Genomic DNA, 21,679 nt, shown 5'->3' on the forward strand with positions numbered 1-21,679 from the left:
ATTAAAACCTAAATAAGCTCCAGTCTTTCCTGCACAGAGATGACCCGGGTGCACGAAAGGACGCGTTTCCGCACATGGTAACAAACAGATGCATTTATTATCGACACACTCCTGGGGAAACGCAGGCCCGCCCTCCCAGCCGGAGCCCGGGGCAGGTACCCCCCCGCGACCCAGGTCCGCACCCGCCGCTGGAAGGCCCGCAGGGCGCAGGCGCAGAGGCAGAAACGGCCCCCCTCGGGCTTGTGGCGCATGCGCGGGCCCCGGAGCTCTCGCGACACGTCGGGCGAGCGGACGCGGAGGCGACTTCCGGGGGCGCCCCGGCCGCCGCCATGGACCCGTTCTTGGTCCTGCTGCACTCGGTGTCGGCCGGCCTGTCGAGCAACGAAGTCACGGAGCTCAAGTTCCTGTGCCAGGGCCGCGTTGGCAAGAGGAAGATGGAGCGCGTGCAGAGCGGCCTCGACCTCTTCTCCGTGCTGCTCGAGCAGAACGAGCTGGGGCCCGAGTGCACCGTTCTGCTGCGCGACCTGCTCGCCTCCCTGCGGCGCCAGGACCTGCTGCGGCGGCTGGACGACTTCGAGGCGGGCGCGGCGCACGGGGCCGCGCCGCAGGAGCGAGGTGGGCGGGGGCGGGGGGGGCAGCGGCGGTTTGTCCCGCTGAGCCCGCCGGGCGCCGCGTCTTTGCCGGGCTTGCTTTGCGTGGGTTTGCACCACGCGCGCCGGGACACGGGGCCTGCCCACGCGCAGGTGCGAGAACCCGGACTGGCGAGGGTGGCTTGGGTGGCAAAGCACGGACCCGCCGCCGCCACCCCCGGATTTCCCTCTGTCACCCCGTTGCTCCAGCTAAACGAGAAATTCCTCGGAAGGAAAGGGCGTTGCCGCCCTCCTTGGGTGGGGAAAGCGGGGCAGGAGTTAGGTAAGCGGTGCTGCTGCGCTCCTTTCCCTTCTGCCTGTGGACGTCGCGCCAATGCCCTTCGGCTGAACGAGAATAACACTAACAATAATTCCCACGCGCACTGGCAGTGTGCCGGCCACTAGCCTGAGCACTTCACGTTATTTGCACGATAACCGGGTCGGTCAGATACTGTGTTCCCAGTGAGAGGGCTGTGGACAGCGATGCTAAGTGACTTGCCCGAGGCGCAAGGCGGTGACCGACCGAGCCAGGACTGCGCCCCCAGAGTGGCCTGTTGGGGGGTGGGCTCAGTCGCCACACTGTCTCTGATCAGGTCGCTCTTGTGACTTCCTACCCTCCCGGGCAGCCCCTCTCCACCCTCACCTGTGACTTGCAGAGGCTCCAGGAGTAAAAATGAGAACCCGGGTGAAGCAGTTTCTCAGCTCCATCTTTGTGCCTGTGTTGGGGGGCTTGAGGGACACCCCTCACAGGCTTGAAGCCATGACCTGGAATCGGGCATTCAGTCACTGAACCAAAACGGATACAAACATGACAACGTGGTATCGTTGCATGAGGACTGGTGGGTGCTTCCTGGCAAGCTGCGCAGCTCTGCCTACAAGCAGGCAAATTCAGGTTTCATACATATGTATACATATATGTGTGTGTGTGTGTGTGCACACGTACACACGTGGAGCTGGACACACAAATTGGGACTTAGGAAAATTATGCTTTTAAGGATATTCAATTTGGGCAGAGAATGCAGATAGGATACAGTCCACAAAGTGTAGGTAATAACATTTGAGGTTTCTACATATATGTCCCTGTGTGTTTGTTTTTGTTGACGGAGCTATGTTGGAGGACAGTACACAGGTTAACAGCATTGGTAAGAGGCTGTCGTGTATCACTTACAGAGGCCATTTCACATTATGGTGAAGAGTGAACTTTGGCACCAGACTTGTCAGGGTTTTGCATCCTGGCTCTGCCAGTGTCCAGCTGGATGACCTCAGGAAAATCACCTGCCTTCCCTGTGCCTTAGTTGCCTCATCTGTACAAATGGTCGTTGTAGCACCGTGCTATTGGGGCTGCAGGAGCCCGCCAATAGAACGTTGTCCTTCTCCTTTCCCCCTGTTCCAGAAACAGGTTTTTATGGTCTGTAGTGTCCAGCGTGATGGCTTTTCAAGCTTTTATGGTTGTAGCGCCCAGCTTGATGCCCAGTGAGGATATGGCCAGCAGATGAGGATATGGTAGCCAGGCACCGAAGGATGGTGATCAATCCGGGCAGCGTCCAAAGAAAGAATTGTGTGTGGTAGTGTCCTTGGGCTGCCATACAAATTATCACAACTTTGGTGGCTAAACGCAACAAAAATTTATTCTCTCAGCATTCTGGAGTCAGAAGTCTGAGATGAGGGTGTTGGCAGAGCCCCACCCATCTGGAGGCTCAGGCCAGGCTCCTTCCTGCCTCTGCAGCTCCTAGGGGTTCCGTGTGTTCTTGGGCTTGCAGCCACGTCCCTCGCATGGCTGCCTCACGTGGCCGCCGCCTCTGTAAGGGGCATCTGTCACTGGACTGGCCCTTGTGGGTGGTCCAGGATGATGTCCTCGTCTCAGGATCCCCAGCAACAGCTGCAGAGGCCCTTTTCCAGATGGGTTAGCCTTGACAGCCCCAGGGTTTGATGGGGACATTCTTCTCAGGGACCAGCATTCACCCCTCTGCAGGGTGGGATGGGGACCGCCCCATCTCCTTCCTTCTGACTCCCAGCCGCCCCCTCAGTCTCTCCTGTCCTGAGAAGGTAGGTCCCCTATAGCCTGCACCTGCCAGCTCGTCTGCAGCAGGCTGCACATGTGGGTAGTGTTTTGGGGCGGAGTTGGGGTTGGCCAGGACAACAGTAGAGGCCCTTGTTGGGTTTTCTGTGACCTCCCCCAGCCCTTCTGCTGCTGAGTGGCATGAGCCCCTGTGAGAAGACCTTGTGTGCCCAGCACTTGGATCAGCAGGAGAAGCCCTCCAGGGAGTGTGAGGTCACCCTTCTAAAGAGCCCCCCAAACCCCTGGGAGTCATTTCGTTCTTTCCCTCCCCAGATCTGCGTGCGGCTTTTGACATCATATGTGATAACGTGGGGAAGGACTGGAGAAGACTGGCTCGCCAGCTGAAAGTGTCCGATGCCAAGATCGATGCCATCGAGGAGAAATACCCCCGCAACCTGACGGAGCAGGTGAGGGAGTCTCTGAGAGTCTGGAAGAACGCTGGGAAAGAGGACGCTGCCGTGTCCCACCTGGTGGCGGCACTCAGGGCCTGCCGGCTGAATCTGGTGGCAGACCTCATCGAGGAGGACCAGCAGGCCCGGGACCTCCAGAACCAGGACCTGGCGCCATGTCCCTGATGTGGGGCTCAGGCGCACCTGCCTTGGGATAACGAGCTGCTCCTCGGGGGGCCAAGGATTCTGAGGGGCCCAGCGCTCACTGACCACTTACTCCGTGCCAGGCAGGGCTTTGGACGCTCTTCACATCCTTCACTGACTCCTCTTGATCCCATGAGGGAGACTCCTGAAGGGTTTGGAATCATGCCCAGCACTTGAAGGGCTGTAAAAATCACCGGTTGTTACCTTTATTGTTGGCAGGTGAGGGAATGAGCACAGAGGCACAGAGCTGGAGGAAGGTCAGCAGCTGGGGAGCTGGGGTGGGACCAGCAGTCTGGCTGCAGGATCCACAGCGGCTCTGCTGCCCCCACACTTGGCTGGTGGCTTTGAGGCCATGCGTGTAGACACGGCCTCGAGCAGGGGGCGTGGGAACTAGAAGGGCGGAGACCCAGGCGTCTGGAGACTCGGTGTGCGCAGGCGCCAACCCCACTGGCACACCAGCTGTGCTGTACGCACGTTAGTTCTTGAAAGTGTTGGGATTCCTGTGATTTCACAGATTGTTACTATTTTGTATCAAAATCACTCTTCCTGATAACAGATTTGTTGAGGAAGCTGGATCCTGTAATTATAAGAAGTAATCTCTGCCTCTAAGGTAGCCTCCTAAAAGCAAGTGCTTTTGTGGTGAAAACCTCCCTTTTACAAAGGATTTTCCATTCCTGCCAAGAGTCACATCACTTCACATGCTCTGCAGTCTGCGTCTCGGCCTAGTTCCGTATTTCAGTATGGTGAGCCTTGCGGCGTATTGTGGGCTCTGCCTGTGAGTGGGGGGGCTGCATTTCACCAGTCCATGACCGACTGTCGAGGGCACTGTCTGCCCTCGGCACACTGGCCCACAGAGGGCAGCTGTTGCCAGCTTTGGGCCCTGCCTGCCTCCAAGAGGCAGCAGAGAGCCAAGTGGCCATCCCTTATTGGGCCCTTCAGTTGTGACCTTGGGAAAGCCAAATATGATGTCATGCTCTGCTGCTTTGACCTTGGCTTGCTGAGATCCTAACAGCACTGTCCCCCTGAGCTGTGGACCTGGTCTCAGAGCCCCTCGTCACCTTCAGCAAATACTTCCTGATACCAGGCACTGCTAGGAGCTGGGGTCATAGCAGTAAACCAGCCAGAAGTGGCCTTGCTCTCTGACCTGGAAAGCCTAGCCAGCAACATAGGTATTGACAATCCATTGCAGGCCCGAGGCACTGCCACGGAGCTGAACCAGCACTGGCCACATGTGGGGCCTGGCCCTGTGTCGCGTGCTCTACACCATGCTTGCCAGCGGCTCCTGCCTCTTCTGGCCTCAGGTCGGGGCAGCAGACGGGCTGTCACCACCAGTCAGCATGGGGCTTTGCTATCAGTGGCTTTAGGAAATAGGCTTTCTGGAAATTGTGCCCATATTCCTGGAGAGGCAGATTGCAAAGATTCTGCCATTGCCTTCTGCTTTGCGACATGAGCTGCCAAAATGTGAAAATGCCAAACGCTCTGATACCTGCTCTGTGCCCCTGAGTGCTGGTCACACCTGGAGGGCTCCCCAACCCTCAATCACACCAGGTATTGTGACAGAGGTTTCAGTAATGTGGTTTCTGTGTCACTGCATCCGGAATTTCCATGGCCTGAGACCACATGTTGCACCAGCTGGGTGCCCGTCTCTGGTCCGGCTTACCGCTGTGGCTGGCACTCAGTTCCGCACGTGGTGGGGCTCGGTCTGCCCCGAGCCCTGACATCCCAGGACATCCGCCTGGTGAGGGAGATGGGGCCCAGCTTTGGAGCAGCCTCGTGACTGTGGTGTAACCTGGTCTCGAGGCATGGATCTGATGAGCTCCAAGACCCGGAAAGGTGGTGAATGAAAAGCCCCTCTGGGCACGCTGCTGGGCCAGGTGCGTTGTCCACTTCCCAGGGCCTGGAGGTGGGCCAGCCTTGGCAGCTGTGTGCCACAGGCAAAGCTGTGGAGCGCAGTGATGTGCGGTGAACTGCCACCAGCAGGTGGGGCTCAGCCCGAGAGGAGCCTCCCTCTGTTCAGCCCGCACAGCCATCAGTGGTCGGAGACACCCACCATAACTGGTGCTGTGCTAGGTGTCAAATGACAGGACAAGCGGCCGCCCTCGGGAAGTGCAGAATTTCCTGGCCTCGTCAGACAGAAGGGAAGTGGGAGGAGTGTGTGCCCAAGTGCATAGAAAAGCACAAATTCCTTATGGGCAGCAAAACTGGAAAGAGCCCCAGAAGCTTAAGACGGTCTGGGTGATACACTTATTTGTACTTCATGCATTTTCTATAGTGGGGGGTGCCCTCCAGGTACTGGGCCAGGGAGTGGGGGTGTCCCCAGAGGGCAGTGAGCACTGGGGCTCTGGAGTCTGACCTGGGCTCTGCTCCCTGTGGCTCAATCAGCCTGAAAAGGGGCCCATAGACAGATGTGAAGTTCTCGCCTACGTCTGCGGACCTTCTCAGATGCCTTAAAATAAGCAGAGACGTTTCACCCAGACGTCTGTGAAAGGCGGTTCTGGTTTTATGGGCTCACTGCACTCAAGCGCAGCACTTGTCTTCTGGTCCTGGGATGTCCCTTCCCGAGAACCGTCACATCTGCACCGTCCTGCCGCAGGCACCCCCAGCCCTCACTCCCGTTACTCTGAATTGCTGCTTTCATGGTGAAAAGTGTTCTGAATCTTCCTGGGACCTGGGACAGGAGGAGGATTCACCTCTGATTAGAACAACGACCCTTGGGACAGGGTCCCTCACACCCCACCCTAAACGGGGGGCTACTGCAGTCTTTGGACAAGGACTTTTCATGGCAACTTAACAAAAAACAATCCGTGTTCCTCTTCATTTTTTTTTTATAATCACGGAAATTTCCATTTCTGGTAAAGGTGCACACAAGATTCATGATTTCCTTGGGAACTGGAGCCACCTTTTGCTCTCCTTTCCCCTGAGAAAGGGAAAGAGGGTCCAACTTTGTGTTCTTTTGAGATTTCAGGCCGATGATGGAATTTGATGCCAGTTTCCCTGCCTCACGCTCTCTCCCAGCCCTGCTGTCTGGTCTCAGGCACATTTGGGGCTCTGTCAGTCCCCCCACCTCCAGGGCCCTCGTCCATCCTGTTCTCTGCAGGAACCCGAGGACCGCTCCCCCGGGACTGCCTCTGCTGAAGCCTCAGGCTGCCGGCTTCTAGGGCGTTTGACGTTTCCCGACCATTCCCTGAAGTTTTCTCCTGGTGCTCCCCCCGGCCTCCAACTGGACTCCTGCACACCATGTCCTTGCACAGCCCGCAGCCGTCTCCCCCCAAGTCCCTGGTGCGCACAGGCCCAGGGCATCCTCTGTCTCAGGCCCCTGGTGCCTACCCTGTGCTTGACCCCACTGTCAGCTGCCTCAGCACCTCTTGCTTTTGCAAGGGAACATTCACAGGTCACAGGGATCGGGCGAGGACACCGAGGTGGGTGGCGTTACTCCGCCCACTACAGGCAAACCCCCGTCTCCCCAGGCCTCTCGCCCGGGGATCCCGCCCCACATGTAACCAAGTGGCAGCCTCGACTCTGCCTCGCCAGCCTCTCCTCTCCACCCTCTGCCCCCGTCACGGCCTCACCTCTGCTCAGACACCACCGCCTTGGCTCTTCCCTCCAACCGAATCGTACTGCAGACCCCGGCCTGTGCTCTTAGAAACCGCAAGCTCTCCGCACACGTCTTTAGTTCTGTATTTTTATTTCCATGATAAGTGTTCTGAGCCATCCTGCTGGGTGCTTTCTGACCGTCCGCATGATTCCCGCGTGCCTTGCGTTTGGAACCAGAGGCACACGTGACGGGTAGTGCATGCCCGTGTGACAGTGGCCAGTCACATCTGACACAAAGGCAAACCTCTTCTACAGGGCACGTTTGCAACTGAATAAATTTTCATCAAAGAAGTCCTCCGTTTCTTAAGTCATCGGCTCAGTCAAGACACTGGCAGGGTCCCACATGTGTGCCCCCGGCGCTGGTCTGTCCTCAGAGGACAGAAGCCAAATCAGTGCTTGAATGGGGGCCGCACTGAGCAAGAGCCACATGACGTAAGTGAAGCTTTCGCGGTGTGGCTTGAGTAGAGGAACATCGTGGGCCATTTGAGTCACCCCAACGCCAGGCCGGGTACAAGGCCTCCTGATCTCAGCCCTGATGGCAGGTCTGCAGACACGAGGCAACAATTCTGTTTAATAGAACAGGTTTCATGGGACAGCTACGGGAGGAGAGGACAAATCTGTGGGGACAGATGGTGAGGACTTTTGCACACCATTGTCATGTGCTCAGTGGCACTTGAAAAGATGGCTAAAAAGATTAGTTTTATATGTTAAGCACAATTAAAAAATCATACCTCAAGAAGCCCTACATTTAATCATGTTATTAATCTGAAGCTTATCTGTTTTGCAGGTTTCTTTCCCTAATTTGTGATTTTACCGTTTCGTAGTTTACAAGGACTAGAATCATAAGCTTATATCTGGCCTTACGTTTGCATGTATGGAAGTGGAAGTGACGGAAACGAAGCCTCACACATCTGGGCGTCCAGGCCCACCGCTCCTCGCAGAGGGCCTTCCTGCTGAAGCAGCGCAGTTCCAAGGGTCCCCAGGCCCCTCAGGGCCGGTCCTGACCCCCAGCGTCACGGATGCCCAGCCTTTGGTTCTCTACAGCTACCCCGCCCCAGCCCCCCCGGGGCCCCCCAGCTCAGACGCCCAGCAGGCTGCCCCTGGGCCTGTCCTGCCCCTGGGCTCAGCTCCCCCGAGCACCGCGGCCCGCGGTTCCTCCTTGCTGCCGCTTTCAGTACCATCCAGGCTTCCCACTGACAGCCGGCCGCGTGTGCGGAGCAGGGGGATGAATAAACCGCACGGTCAAAGGCCAGCGCCAAGTACCCTATGGGGCCCGAGTTCTCTGCGTGAAAGAGAACATGATGGGTGTCGTCTGAGAGCTTCAGGTCCCCCAGTGTGCTTGGCTGTCGCTGGGCATGGAGCACAGGTCCCACCTGGGTGGGTGCAGGCAGGCTGGCTGTGTCCTTTGGTGGGTGCCAGGCTGCCTCCCTAGCCAGTGCCGCCCCCTCACAGTGGCTGAGACCAGAATTTGCCCCTCGCACCACCAAGGTCCTACGAGGGACCCCAGGTAGGCTCCCCCACCCCGAGTCACCACAGGCCACCCCAAGGCCCCACTTCCCCGGGCAGCATGGACACCACGTACCCAGGAGCACACACCTCTGCTCTGGGCGCTGGGCTGCATGTTCCATCCGAGTGTCCATTCACCCACTGTGCATTCAGTCCCACGTTCTGGGCCAAGGCTAACGACTCACGATGGTGGCCACCTGCGCCCCCAGCTCGCCTGGGTGACCGCAGTCAGCCCCCGGCCCGGAACTCCCTTTCTCACCCCGTGAGACCCTTCCTCGCCCTGGGATGCTGTGAGGCTCAAGGAGATGAGGTGGGGGTGTCTGGGAGAGGCTGGCACATGGTAAAGTTCACCAGATGTCACTGTTTTCATTATTCCTGAGTGAGTATGTGTTTTAAAACAACTTGCTTTCACACCAGCTTAGCTGAGTAAAAACTCTATGGTCACACTCTGATTCTAAAGTGTCTGGAGACATGGGGCAGTGCCTGGGGAAGCAGCCCCAGCGCCCCTCAGCCACCGCCCCGGCCTACAGGGGCTTCTGCCTAAGGGCAGTGGGAAAGGGGCGTCCTCTGTCATCGGGCCTCACCGAGGTGGCCGGTGCTGCGGATCACAAACCAGAAACAATGGGAAGCACCCCGCCAATAATGGACGGACGGGACTCGGAGGCTGCCTCAGCTTGCTCGGCACGGACCAGAACTCGAGCAGCCAGGAGAGACAGGAGCCCTGGGGAGGCGAGGGACGATGGGGCCGGCGAGGGGGCTTGACGCAGACAAGCCGAGCAGTGCCTCCAGGAGGCTGGCCTCCAGCGCCAGCGTCCCGGGCTTCAAACCCCAGCTCTGCTGCTTTGCCGCTGTGTGGCATTGGGGAAATTCACGCTTTTACAGTACTACATTGGAGCGGCGCTGTTGAGGGTTCTGTGCATTGTTCAGAGCCCAGGGTAAGTACGTGAGGAAGGGTGCCAGCTCCGTCATTCTGGTGCAGTCTCAGCAACAACATTGCTGTGGCATTTGTGTAGCAGACGGTGGAGCCACGACACGAGTGTCACCCAGCTGCTGAGCCAATTTGCTCTGCTTCTGGGCCCCCTCCCGTCATGTAAGCTAACGTTTTTTTTTAAAGCCAGCTTGATTGGGTTATCTGACACTTGCCGAGAAAGGCAGCATAGTGGTCATAAAGGACTTTAGAATATGATAAAGGTGGGGTTTCAATATAGTGAGAAAACCTCCAGTAAATGGAGTTGGAAGAATGGGGAGAGAGGCTTGCTTCCTTTCCTCACTCCTACCAAAGTAAGTCCCAAACGCATGTGTGGATAAAGTGAGAGTTCCTGTGGCCAGGATTCTCACCTGGCCCTGGTTGACTAGCTCACTGCACACCTGTGGGCAATACATGGCTGTGGACTCTATAAAAAGAGCTCCGCCCAGTGCCCTGGGCATGACACGGTGGCAGGGCTGCAAGGCTGCAGGAGAGCAGAGCAGAGGCTGGAGTGGTGGCAGCACCGAGGACAGAGGCCCAGAGGACGGCTGTGCGGACAGAGGGGCCCAGAGGCAGAGACCAGCCTGCTGCCTGCAGACTCGCTCTGAGTGAACGGGATTCCCACCTGGAAATAAAGTTGGGTGTAATCCTTTCACCCCAAGAACGTTCTACTGCCATTTTCTTTGGTCACACTGACTCCATACTGAACTTGCCAGGGGCTGAAACCCATTGGCAAGACAGCGTGCAAGGGTTGAATGAAAAAAAGCGAAGCAGACCTTGGAGATTTTCTTTATCGTCTTGAAGAGGAAGGACGGGTCCATAAAAAAGAGACTGATGGATTCAACTCCTCAGGGAACTAAAAATGCCTGCTTGTCATCGCAGTCCCGCCTCATCTGAGGTCTTGCTTTCCTGTCTGTTACCTGCGGTCGGCCGCGGCGGGAAAGCAGAGGCCCCTCCTGACCGCGCCAGGTGAGTGGCCGCCTCGTGCTGCATCCGGTGCTGCCACCCGCACCTGTCTGGTCTCATCACGCGGGTGTTTGTCATCCTGTCATTGCGAGAAGGGTGCGTGCAGCACAGTGATTCTTTGAGAGGGAGAAACCACATGCACGGAGCTTTTGTTACAGTACACTGTTAACAATTACTGTTTTGTGATTATTGTTTATCTCTTCCTGTGCCTAATTTATAAATGAAACTTCATCATAAGGATGTATGTGTAGGAAAAAATACAGTGTGAATGGGGTTCAGTACTATCCATGATTTGGGGCACCTGCTGCGGTTTTGGAGTATGTCTCCCAAAGATAAAGGGGGCTGCCATATAAATGAATTTAAAAGACAGATGACCCCTTCTGAGATGTTGATAGGTGAAGGGAATGAAGTTTCAGGTAAACAGAAGGTGCCCCTAGGGTGCTTGTCCCCCTAGACTGCACGCATCTACTGTCCTTGAACAACTTTGCTGGGTAAACCGCTCCAAGCTTCGTTGCCTTCTGTTTTCCATTTTTGTTGCGCAGCTAGAACCTGCCACAGTTTGATCTCTGTCCTCGAGGGGAAGGCCCCGCAGAGGTCTGGGCTGGGGGCAGGGCCGGGTAATCAGACTTGAGTTCTCAGGTGCTGCTCCGTCTGCCTGGGCTGGAGGGGCTGGAGGTGGGAACAGGGAGCCCATTCAGGGGTGACTAGAGTGGGGGAGGGAGCAGCCCGGATGGTGTGTGATGGAGGCAAGAGCAGGGGGTGGGCTCCAGGCTCCCAGGGCCTGGCATCGAATGGGGCATGAGATGGGGAGGTGCCTTGGAGGTCCCAGAGGGTGTCCAGTGAGGGAGGAGCCGGCTGGCCGGGGACAGGTGAGCAGGGGTCAGGCCCTGGAAGGAGAGGACGCCGGGCCTGCAAGGACACCAAGAAGCAGGGGCCCACGGAGGTGACAGCACAGAAGGCAAACCCTGTGCCTGCCGCCCACCCGGGTCCCCTGGGAATATGTACCAAGTGCAGGAACCCAGGCCCTGCCCCAGAGTCTGATTCAGGCCTGGGGTGAGCCCAGGAATTGCGCACCACTGCCCCAAGGCAGAATGCCTATTTAATCACCAGCTGGAACTACCACTGACTGCCCTCAGCTCTAACCTCCTAGTCCCCACGGAACCGTGAGCGGAGGGGAGGGGACAGCAGGGCCCCAGGGGTGGTTCTGGCTCCTCCGGAGTCTCCCCAACCCCTGCAAACCCCCAGGGACAAGGACAGGGACGCCGTGTCCCCTGGGGCGGGTCACCTGGAGGGGAAGGGGGTGCTGAGCCCTGGAGTTCAAACTGGCCCTCTTCCTAAGTGCTGAACCGGGGGTTGGGGGTTTTGTTTGGTTTTTACGTAACCTGCAGGCTCTGTCATCCAGTTCGTAAAACAAACAGGGCGTGATTCACCATCTCCCTGTCTGGACTCGGCTCCCGGCCTCCTCAGGAGGTGACGTTGGGCTGCCTCTGACACCCACTGTGTCTTCTCAGCTGGGCCACGAGTCCCTAAGGCTGGGGGGGGCTCCAGTGCTGGGACCCACACAAGGGCGTGGCCCCACTGATGAGGGGTCCCACCTTTGCCTATGAGCACTCAGAGCTTACTGGTATTAACTCCCCCACCCTGCATCTCCTGTGCGTGAAGTTGGGGTGCTTCCATCTTCCCCTTGGGCTGCCATGAGACAAGTCATTTGCCAAGTTACAAGGTGGAGCTGGGACTGGAACCGGGGCCTCCTTGCTCCAGACCCATGCGGTTTCCAGGACACCTAACTTGCAGAGAAGGGGCCTTTTGAGCTGGGTTTTGTAGGATGAGCAGGAGTCACCCGGATGGTGAGCAGTTCGGGCGCAGGGAGAAGCAAACGCAAAGGCCGGGAAACGGGGGCCTGTTTGGGAGGCAGCAGCAGGTCAGTGGGGCCGGCTCCAGACTGGGTTCAGGAGGGTATGTGCAGCCTGCGGGGAAAGGAAAGGCCTGGATTTTATCTTCTAGACAAAAAGGAGCCGGCAGCATATTTTCAGCAGGGCAAGGCCATGCTTACATGTGTGGTTCACCTTATTAGAGACCCAGGAAATCTATTTGATCATCGGAAAATGAGAAAACGAAGGAAGAGCTAGAGGGCCAAGGCCGTCTCGAGGGAACGCAGAGTACCGCCTGCAGGACTCACGCCTCCCGTGAGGCTGCAGAGCAGCGTTGGCCATGTTCAAACTGCTTCGAGGGCTTGCCTCTCACGGCAGCCTCTCAGGACTGGGCCTGTAGCTGAGGGATGTTGTTTTCCCCCTGTGACAGGTAAGGAAATGGAGGTGCAGGTGAGTTGGGGTTCTCCCAGGGGATGTGGAAGAGTGAGGTCGTGTTCACTCTGGCAGTCAAGAGAGCTCACACCCTGCAGAACTTTCTAGTTCCCAGACAGGCACAGCAGGTCCAAAAGTGGCCCAGCCCAGGGCAGGGGCAGGCCCCTCCCAGCGCATATCCTGTCCAGGGCCTCCCCTGGGGAAGGCTGCCCCACAGACCCGGGGTGGTCACTGGGGGGGATGTGAGTGGCCAGGTGGCTCTGCCCAGCACACGAGCAACCCCAAAAGCTGAAATAAGGCTTGTGTGTGCTCCAGAAATACTCGCTGCAAGCACTGGCCAGCGCCGGGAATACACCCGTCTGCTGGGTTTCTGCCCGGAGAAGTCAGGGTGGAGCACGGAGAGCCACTCTTCAGGTTTCTGCACCCTTTTATTTTGGAGAATTGAACCCTCCCCACCAGGAGCTGCGCCCTCCTGTTCTCTGCACCAGCACCCTTCACCTGCCAGCATCGCCCTGGACATCGGACCGGCCCGCATGCAGCAGACAGAGGTGGGAGAGGCGGCCAGCTCAGCATGGACCTGTTCTGCTCTTTACAAGCTGAGGCCATGGAACAGCCTCCTCGCACTGTACAATGCGGACAGAACAGTGACAGTGAGGACACAAGGGGACGGTGTGGACAGGGCCAGCGCCTCACCCCAGATACACCTGGGATCTCATTCTGAACGTGAAACCCGACTCCCCACCCCCTGGGCCTCAGGTTGACACCTCATTTATTTTTCTGTATTCACAGCATGTTTCCCAAATCTCAGGGCATCCAGGGCCAGCTTGGCAATTTGTGCCTTAGCCATGGGCCACCTGTCCTTTTATTGACTTTCCTTTACAATGACTCTTTCCCCACTTAATTTTAGGAAAAAAGGAAACTTGATGTCTCTGTCACAAAGTAAGCCATCTGTCTGTACCAGACGCGGCTCGTGTCCCCAGCACCTTTTCACACTAAGAAGGGTGTGAAGCATGAAGCTTTACGTGAGCTCCCTGACTTTTAGATAAGTGGACAGCTGCCCAGAATCCAGGCTGTATTTTCCAACCCACCTTGCAGCAAGGTGTGGTCATTCAACCGAAGTCCTGCATGTGACCAGGAAGGTCAGGTGGAACTTCCTACAGGTATATCCATAAAGGGCGGGGATACGCCCTTCAGCATCCCCCTCTTCCTTCCTTCTGGCTGGAATGCATGCAGGAGAGCTGGAGCACTGACAGCTGTGCTGGACCGTGGAGGCGTGAAGCGAGAAGACAGGAACCTGAGTTCCTGATGGTCGTGGACCCTCCCTGCCGGCTCTGGAAGGCTAACCTCCAGGCCGCACTTGGGTGTAAGGACCCAGCTGCTCTCCCTGAAGCACTGTGATGTGGGGGTTGCTGCTGCTTGCCGCAAACCTGATACCCACCGAAACCCAGTATCATGGAGTAAGCAGAAGGTGACTGTAAAAACGCAGTGAAAAAATAATATTGTGAAACTATCGTTAAGTCAGCCGCCCCTCAAGGCTTCGAACCAAAGGGCTGCTCTCTTTGTTAAAAGAGAAATTAGTCATCATTTGCCCAATACTGAATCTCAGTTTGTTCAGGACCAACTGATAATTGAAAAGGGAAGGACTTTCTCACCATGTGACTCAATGCTATCTTGTGCCAGGTCCCTTACCTCACTGCCACCTAAAACCATCTGGCTGTACACGCCCCACCCCGTGGGCTGAAAGCACCATGCTTTAGGATAATGCCTGCATTCCTGCATTCCCTGCCTAAGAAATGGGCTGATGATCCCATTATCCATCTCTGCATAACAAACCACCCCCAAAACTTAGTGGCTTAAAATACCTACCATGCTCCTGCGTCCTGGGTTCATGGAGGTTGGGACTCCGGAGGCGCTGGGCCAGAGGGTCTGGCTCCATGTCCCTGGCTTGGCCTTCCTCCCAGCATGACAGCTGAATCGTCTGCCAGCTGGCTCTTGGTATCTGTCCCTTCTGCTTCTACCCTTCCCTGGTTGGCTGGCACCCTTTTTATAACCCACAAGAAGAGACTCTACGGAGACAGCGGGAAAAACCAAAGACCTGTCGATTCCTTTGGGGCGGCCACCCACCAGGCGGAGTGCGTGATGGGTCACGTAGGCCCGGGCAGGTGAGCGGCAAGGACACGCCCTGGGAGCCAGGCACCCAGAACAGGCGCTCCCGTAAGCTGGGTGAGCACAGGGCGGCCACCCCCATCCCAAGTGCAATCTCCATCCTCATTGGCGAGGCAGCCTCCCTATAGATACGCCCCTCCTAGGGCCAGCATTTCTGGTGTCCACCTGGCCAGTTCTTAATCCCTGATGACAGAGAGTGTGAAAGGCCAGAGGCAGCGGACCCTACCTGGAGTCCCTTCCGTGACTCCCGTCTACTGGGTGGAATAGTGCTCCACAAAAAAGCAAGCGCCCCTGTGGCCTCCAACGGGGACCTTATTCGGGAACGGGGTCTTTGCAGATGTGATCAAGTTAGGGTGAGGTCACCCTGGAGTAGGGTGGGCCCCAGAGCCAAGGACTGCTGTCCTTTTAAGAAGAGGAAATTTGGACAGAATGACACACAAGGGAAACTGTCGCGTGACGACAGAGGCAGATTGGAGTGGCGTGTCTACCGGCCCAGGAATCCCAGGATCGGCAGCCATCACTGGAAACTAGGAGAGAGGAAACAGGCTTTCCTCAAGAGCCTTCAGAAGGAACCGGCCCTGCTGGACACTAATTTCAGGGCTTCTGGGCCCCAGAACTGTGGGAAAATACCTCTCTGTTGCTTTGAGCACCTCAGTTTGGTTATTTGTCAAAGCAGCCAGGGACACTCATCCACACCCCCTGCCCTGCCCCACCACCTACTCCTGACCAGAGAGAGCCACCCCGTGACCCCCATTCTCCATGCCCCCTGGCTGCCCATCAGCCCCAAACTGTGGCAGGAAAAAGAAAAGGGTTTTCCTCTTTAAAAAGCGCCTGGAAGGCCAGGTACTTCCCCAGGTGATTGCACGCTGCAGTCTGCAGGGTCATCACTTCGTTTGCCAGTGCAACTAAGCCATGTGGTCTCATGTGTCCCTGCAAATGCTTCCTAACCCAATAATGTGGTTTCCCAGAGACTGCCGTCAGGAGTGGTCACCTCACCTGCATCCCTTTCATTAGTGACATACATCTTGGAGGAAACCTTAGCTGCCTTATTGACAAAGTGGGGCCCTTTGCAGAACAGAGGATATCAAATGCAAACGTTAACTTATTTAAATGCAGATGTTAACTTATTTAAAATTTTTATTCAAAGAATGATTACCAATGAAATGAGACTTAGGAAAGGGGCAGATATCTCACTCCAAGGACTGCTATGAGGATGAAGGGAGGTAACGTGTAGAGTCCCAGGAAGGATGCCCAGCAAACAGGAGCCCTAATTAAATCGTAGCTGTCACCAAAAGACTGCTCTCTCCGAGACTCTTAGAAGCCTCCTTCAGTCAAACCTGAGTCCCACCTCCCCTGGAGTCTGAAGACACCTTTGTACTATTTTATCCGTCCACCCATCCACCCACCCACCCTCCAGCCAACTGGCCCCTAACATTCACAGACTCATCAGTCTGTTCTGCACCCACAACATGCTAGGCCCTCAGCCAGGAGGGCAGCCCCTCCCTTCCTGCGTTGAGAGGACTGTCAGGTGCCAGAACAGGTTTTTTTCTGCCACACATGATTTTATTTGTGAAGCCTGGGCACAAAGGGGACAAAGCACAAAAGGCATCAAGGGGTGGCTCCTGCCCAGGTCCTTCAGGGGCGCCCGAGATGGCAGCTGCTGCATCAGGGGGCCCTGCTCCTGCGCCGCCCCCCCCCCACCACAGGCAGAGAATACACACACCTATCTCAGCAGCCAGGGGCGCTTCCACGGGGCCGGGGCAGTGCCCTCCAGGCAACGACTCCTAGTCTCTCGGTGTCTCCCCCTGGCCTCTCTTCCTGTCCACAGGGCACAGGCATCAAGGTCTTGCCTCTGCTGACCACCCCACAGCCCCACTGGGCAGTCTCTGCCCCTCAGGCCAGGGGGTCCGCACAGCGCAGGATGGATGGTGGGACGGCAGGGCTACGAGAGCAGCACGGGAAGCAGGGGCCGAGCAGCCCCAGGCAGAGCAGGAGACACCGCCCAGCCCGGACACGGAGGGCTGGGGCAGTGCCCTCAGAAGACCTTCACAGCCCAGCCCAGGGGCTGTGCTCCAGCCTGCGCCGAGCGAAGGTGCCCCGTGGGGCATGAAGTGCAGGCAGGACTCACAGAGAGGGGGCATCTGAGTTGAAAGCTGAAGGGGGAGCAGGTAGGGGGAGGACGCTGGGTGAAGGGTAAGGCGTAGGAGAGCGTGGGGCTGGAGCGCTGACCTTGACGTCGAGAGCAGTGTGGGCCTGGAGGGTGACAGAGGACCTCGGAGTCCACTTAGAATCTGAACTTTGTTCCAAGAGCAGGCTTGGAGGCCTTCCAGTGGTGGGGCGCAGTGAGGTTCTGGTTTGGGGCAGAGAAGCGTGGCTGCAGTGTGGACAGCAGTCGGAGTGGAAGCGGCGGGGTGAGCAGCGACGGCGACAGAGCAGAGCCGGCCCCGCAGGAGAGGGCGCGGGGCCCGAGGGGGGCACGGCAGCGGGGCCGGGAGGAAGGGCTGAGAGCAAGCCGGAAAGCCGGGGGGCGGGTGGTGGGACCCGGTGGTCCCGCCTAGGTTCAGCGGTCACTCACACGGCGGCCCCTTCGCCTCGCCGCAACAGGCAGAGAGCAGGGCCAGTGGCTTCCCTTTTCCACACCGTCTGAAGGGAAGTTGCAAACAAGCTCAGGCCCCGTCCCTGAGCCCCCTGCTGCCTCTCCTGGAATAAGGACATTCCCCTCCTCAGCGGCAAGACCAGCCTCGCCCCGGAACCTCAACAGCAGTGGCGTCCCCTGTCCAGCCTGTGTCCGGATTTCCCCCATTACATTCCCCCCAGGGGTGTCCTCTGTACTTGGATTCGGTTTGTTTTGAAAGCTGGGGGCCCATCACGTTTCCCACGCCACTGTGGGCTGCGCCTCTGGTCTGAGAAGGTTCGGGAGGCGGAAGGCACAGGGCCGGGTGAGGTCACTGGGTGAGGGGAGGGCACAGGGGAGTCGGGGTGACTGCTGGCGCTGGGCGGGGCAGCCCCCGGAGGAGGAGGTCCGGAGTGGGATCCGATCTCGAGGCAGAGGCGTTGTCCGGCAGGCCAGTGGGATTGCGGGTGCAGTTCAGGAAGCCAAGGGTGGCGCCATACAGACTGGGGGCTGTATTTGTGTCCTGGCGCTGCTGTGACAAATGCCCCCGAACGGGGTGCCTTCGAGCTACAGAAGTGTGTGCTCCCGCGGTCCTGGAGGCCAGAAGTCCTGAGTCCAGGGGTCCGCGGGGGGCCCACCGCCTGCTGGTTCCCACCGTCCTGGCACTCTGCGGCTCACAGCGCGTCCCCCCGGCCCCCGCTGCCCTGGCACATGGCCCTTCCCTATGTGTCCCCACGCGGTCCTCTCTTAAGGACACCAGTCACTGGAGTTTGGGCCCACCCTTTTTCACTGTGACCTCGTCTTAACTAATTACATCTGCAAAAACCCGATTTCCAGTGAAGCTCACTCTCTGAGGTTCCACAGGAACATGAATTTGGGGGGACTGCTTCAACCCAGTAGAGGGGCCATGAGCATCTAGATGGAAGTTGAAACCTCAGGTGAGGCTGATGGTGCTCAGGGAGTGAAGCTAGAGGGGGGGAGGGGGCTGAGGGTGGAGTCCTCAGGGTTCCTGGTGTTTGCGGGGTCACCAGAGGCCAGGAGCCCCGGAGGACCCAGGGCTTTGGGCACAGCGGCAGAGAGAGGGGCATGGAGTCAGCAGGGGCTGTGCTGGGGTACCACCTACCATGACGGGCACTGAGCCGGGTGCCCCAGAGTCCATGAGGACACGGTTTCGGGGCTGCTCGTGTAATCCCAGCCTGACAGGATTGTGTTTTTAACTTTGCCCTTGGAGACTTTCTTTGAGCAAGTGGAGGGAAGAGCTCATTTTCCGTGTTAGCTTTGCTGATGTCAGTTCTTCCCACAGGACCAGAAACCCCGAGGTCAGGACCCCACTCCTGATTTTGCTCGTGACACTGCCCGCTCCCAGGACAGTGCCCGGCATGTAATGGACTTTGACAGGGTGCATGACAGGCCAGCAGGTGGCCGGCCTCATGGCATCTCATCGGTCCAGCATCCCTGGCTTGAAAAGGGGCACCCCTCCCCGTTCTTCCCTGTACTGAGCACCTCACACTCCAGCCCTACGATGGGCCACGTAGGGAGCTGGTGAGGGAAGCCCACTCCTCCCCCGTTGCCCCCTCCTCGCCTGTGGGAAGAGCGAGGAACACTGGCCGCAGTGGCAACAGTGGCCCTCGTACCTCCGGGAGAGGGCCGTCAGGGCAGGGCCCACCGCGCAGGGGACACGGCCGAGCCACGTCCCAGCCACGTCCCCAGTGCTGCTTTCACGCGGCTCTGTCGTCTCTGCTTTCAGTGGCCAGAGCCCAGGTCCCAGGGCCTCCCTCAGATGCTTAGTCACAGTAGCAGGGCCCTGAAACTCCAGGCTGGGCCTGCGGGCTGCACAGCCTCTGTGAGGATCTGCAGCCTCCGGCCCCCCTCCGCAGCCGGGCACCACCCAGTGCCCAGAAAGGGCAGGGAGGCACCGCTTCTGCTGGCAGCTCCTGACCCTTCCTACAGCTGGTCTGCGCTGCACACTCCCCTTGTGCGGCCTTGCGCGTTCCTGCGCGATCTTGGGGAGCAGCAGGGTCTGGAGCCCTGGTGGTACTCCCCCACTGCAGGTGGGGAAACTGAGGCACAATGCAGTAAAGTGGCCTACCAAGGGCACAGAAGGGCCCGGGCACTGGGGTCGGGAAGGCAGGGGGAAAGACCTGAAGCCAGGTGCTTCCAGAACTCAGTGTTGCTGTGGCCATTCCCACGTCCCCCCAGACCTGGCCTGTGGCCCTGCCGGGCAGCCTGCTTCCCTCCTTCCTCTGCCTTCTGCCTGAGACCGGCTTCATTCAGCCGGAAGCTTCCCAGGACCGAGGGGAAAGCACTCCTGCTTTTCCTGGCTCGCCCGCACCGCAGCGGTGAGGTTTTCCGGTTGGGTTTGGTTTTCTCAGTTTTATTAGAGGTCTTCACTGTCTTTCTCAGAGCAGCCACCCTTATTATCCCCAGGCAAGTTGCTGCCTGGCCGGTGGGTGGGGGCCCGCAGCGTCTGTGCCGCCTCCCACACCCCAGAGCCTGGCAGGCACCTGTGGGCTGCCAGGGCCCGCCGCACACTGTGAGAAAGGGGGAGGAGGGAGCCAGCCGGCCGGGACTCCCCTCCACCGTCCTCAGGGCGCCCCAGAGACAGGGCTGGTAGGGGCAACTCCTCGCTTCCCCCTTCCTCAGGCAGAGCCGATCTGGGCCCCCAGACGCTTGGGAAGAGGGGTTGAAGGGCCGTGGAGATGCTGCAGCCTTAGTGGACTTCGTGCTGGCCTGTCCCTCTGCTGGACCTTCAGCCCCATTCCCCTCACACAGTTCTTACCCCTTCTGTCCGCCTTCTGAGTGGTTTCTTTCTGGAAGACCACCCTGCTTCCCCTGGGCCTGAGGAGGCACCTTCCTCAGAGCACCAAGCCCCCCAGCATCTCCCTGAATGCTGTCTCTGCTGATGGAATCTGGGTTCCTCAGAATCCGTGGCCATGCCTTCTCGCCCACCTGGCATCCTCGGCCCCTGGCGTCACACCAGAGGTTTACAGTAGCTGGAGCAGGAACTGGCCTGGCTCCTTCTGTCTCCTCCTCTTCCCAGGAACAAACTCACGGCCTTGCTGCCTGAGACTCCCGGCCCCTCCCTTTCCACGGGGACAAGGGCCGGCCGGGGGGCCGTGCAGAGAGCTCCCAGCAAGACGGAGCAGCAGAGGCGAGAAAAGGGCCACTGGGCAGGGTGACCTCGTGGAAGAGGTGACCCTGTGGCCTGGAAACGCAGTGACCGGGACACACCGTCATGTGCAGGGCCAGGTCAGAGTATTCTGGGCAAGAAGGAGCAACCAGTGCAAAGGCCCAGGGGCAGGAGCCAGTGTGGTAGGTTTGCGGGCCACAGAGAAAGCCAGCATGAGGGGAGCCGGGCGAGCTGTGCGTTTTACTCCGAGTGGGTCAGAAGCCAGGGAAGAATATGAGTCAGCCAGCACTGCAGCGGGCAGGCTTTCCCGATGCTGGGTGGCCTGTCGGGCCGGGGCTGAGGCCAGGGGGCAGGGCACAGGGGTTCACGGCGCTCCCACAGCCTCCCCGCCCCTGCCGCTGTTGCTGTCCTGCAGACGCTGGCCAATATTTGGAAAGTTCACAGAAGGCACAGGAGGAGGAAAGCGCCTGTGCGAGTGCGGCAAGAACAGCTCGCCTCCCGGTTCCCAGAACTCCTGGGCCCTGGTGAGAAATGGGTCTGGGCAGAGAGAACCTGTTTTTCAGCCACCCACAGGGACGGAGACAGTGGTGCAATGAGCGTTCTAGCCTTTAAGCAAAAGCAGTGTGGCCGGCCTCTGTCTGGGTGTAAGGTGTTTACACAGAGGTATAAGATACGTTGTAAACAGGTGTCAAGTCATACAACAAAAAGGGCTGTCCTTTTCCTCTCCTTCTGGGAGAGACCTGACCAGCCGTGGAGACCAGCAGGCGGCTGGCTGCTGCCCTCCCTGCTGGAGTCCCACTCTGGCTCCTGGGAGGGGGCAGTAAGGATGCCCACCTTGCCAGGCACTCTCCTCTCCCCACCTCCTGGTGTAAGGTGGCACCATCCCTTTCCCACACATCACCAGAGGGGAAACCGAGGCCCAGAGGGCTTTGGGGACCTACCTGAGGCCAGAGGATGTGCGGAAAGCGAACTCGATACCTGACTCCAGGTGCTGTGTCTTTCCAAACCCCCTTTAGGGTGAGCTAGTGCATCCATGCAGAGCAGAGGCGAGAACAGATATCACGGATACCCACGTCCAGCTGTCTGCTTAGGAAAGAAAATGTGCCGGGACCAGACACCCCACAGGCGGCGTTTGCCTTCCCCTCTTCCTGC

At 58.3% G+C, this 21,679-nt stretch overlaps 1 protein-coding gene and 2 long non-coding RNA genes across 3 annotated transcripts; 2 read left to right on the top strand and 1 right to left on the bottom strand.

Annotated features, from left to right (window-relative positions):
- Positions 1 to 321: 321 nt before the first annotated feature.
- FADD (Fas associated via death domain) lies at positions 322 to 3,890 on the top strand. Its single transcript, XM_037011574.2, has 2 exons — positions 322 to 615; positions 2,962 to 3,890. The coding sequence occupies exons 1-2, from the start codon at positions 330 to 332 to the stop codon at positions 3,261 to 3,263; spliced, it is 588 nt and encodes a 195-aa protein (XP_036867469.1). The 5' UTR covers positions 322 to 329; the 3' UTR covers positions 3,264 to 3,890.
- A 6,231-nt stretch (positions 3,891 to 10,121) lies between these two features.
- On the bottom strand, positions 10,122 to 14,739 carry LOC140844532 (uncharacterized). The gene is made up of 2 exons (XR_012123025.1): positions 14,484 to 14,739; positions 10,122 to 12,281 (listed from the first exon to the last, which is right to left on the bottom strand). It is a non-coding gene; the product is annotated as an uncharacterized lncRNA (long non-coding RNA).
- A 5,754-nt stretch (positions 14,740 to 20,493) lies between these two features.
- On the top strand, positions 20,494 to 21,679 carry LOC140844531 (uncharacterized). The gene is made up of 3 exons (XR_012123024.1): positions 20,494 to 20,709; positions 20,943 to 21,051; positions 21,544 to 21,679. It is a non-coding gene; the product is annotated as an uncharacterized lncRNA (long non-coding RNA).

This window comes from Manis javanica, chromosome 11 (assembly GCF_040802235.1).
Source record: "Manis javanica isolate MJ-LG chromosome 11, MJ_LKY, whole genome shotgun sequence".
Taxonomy (NCBI): Eukaryota; Metazoa; Chordata; class Mammalia; order Pholidota; family Manidae; genus Manis; species Manis javanica.

What these genes read in the sequence shown, in the direction of transcription:
- FADD (XM_037011574.2), top strand. Translation starts at nt 330, where the DNA reads ATGGACCCGTTCTTGGTCCTGCTGCACTCGGTGTCGGCCGGCCTGTCG. An exon ending in GGCCGCGCCGCAGGAGCGAG is followed by an intron (nt 616 to 2,961) that starts GTGGGCGGGGGC and finishes TTCCCTCCCCAG; the next exon opens with ATCTGCGTGCGGCTTTTGAC.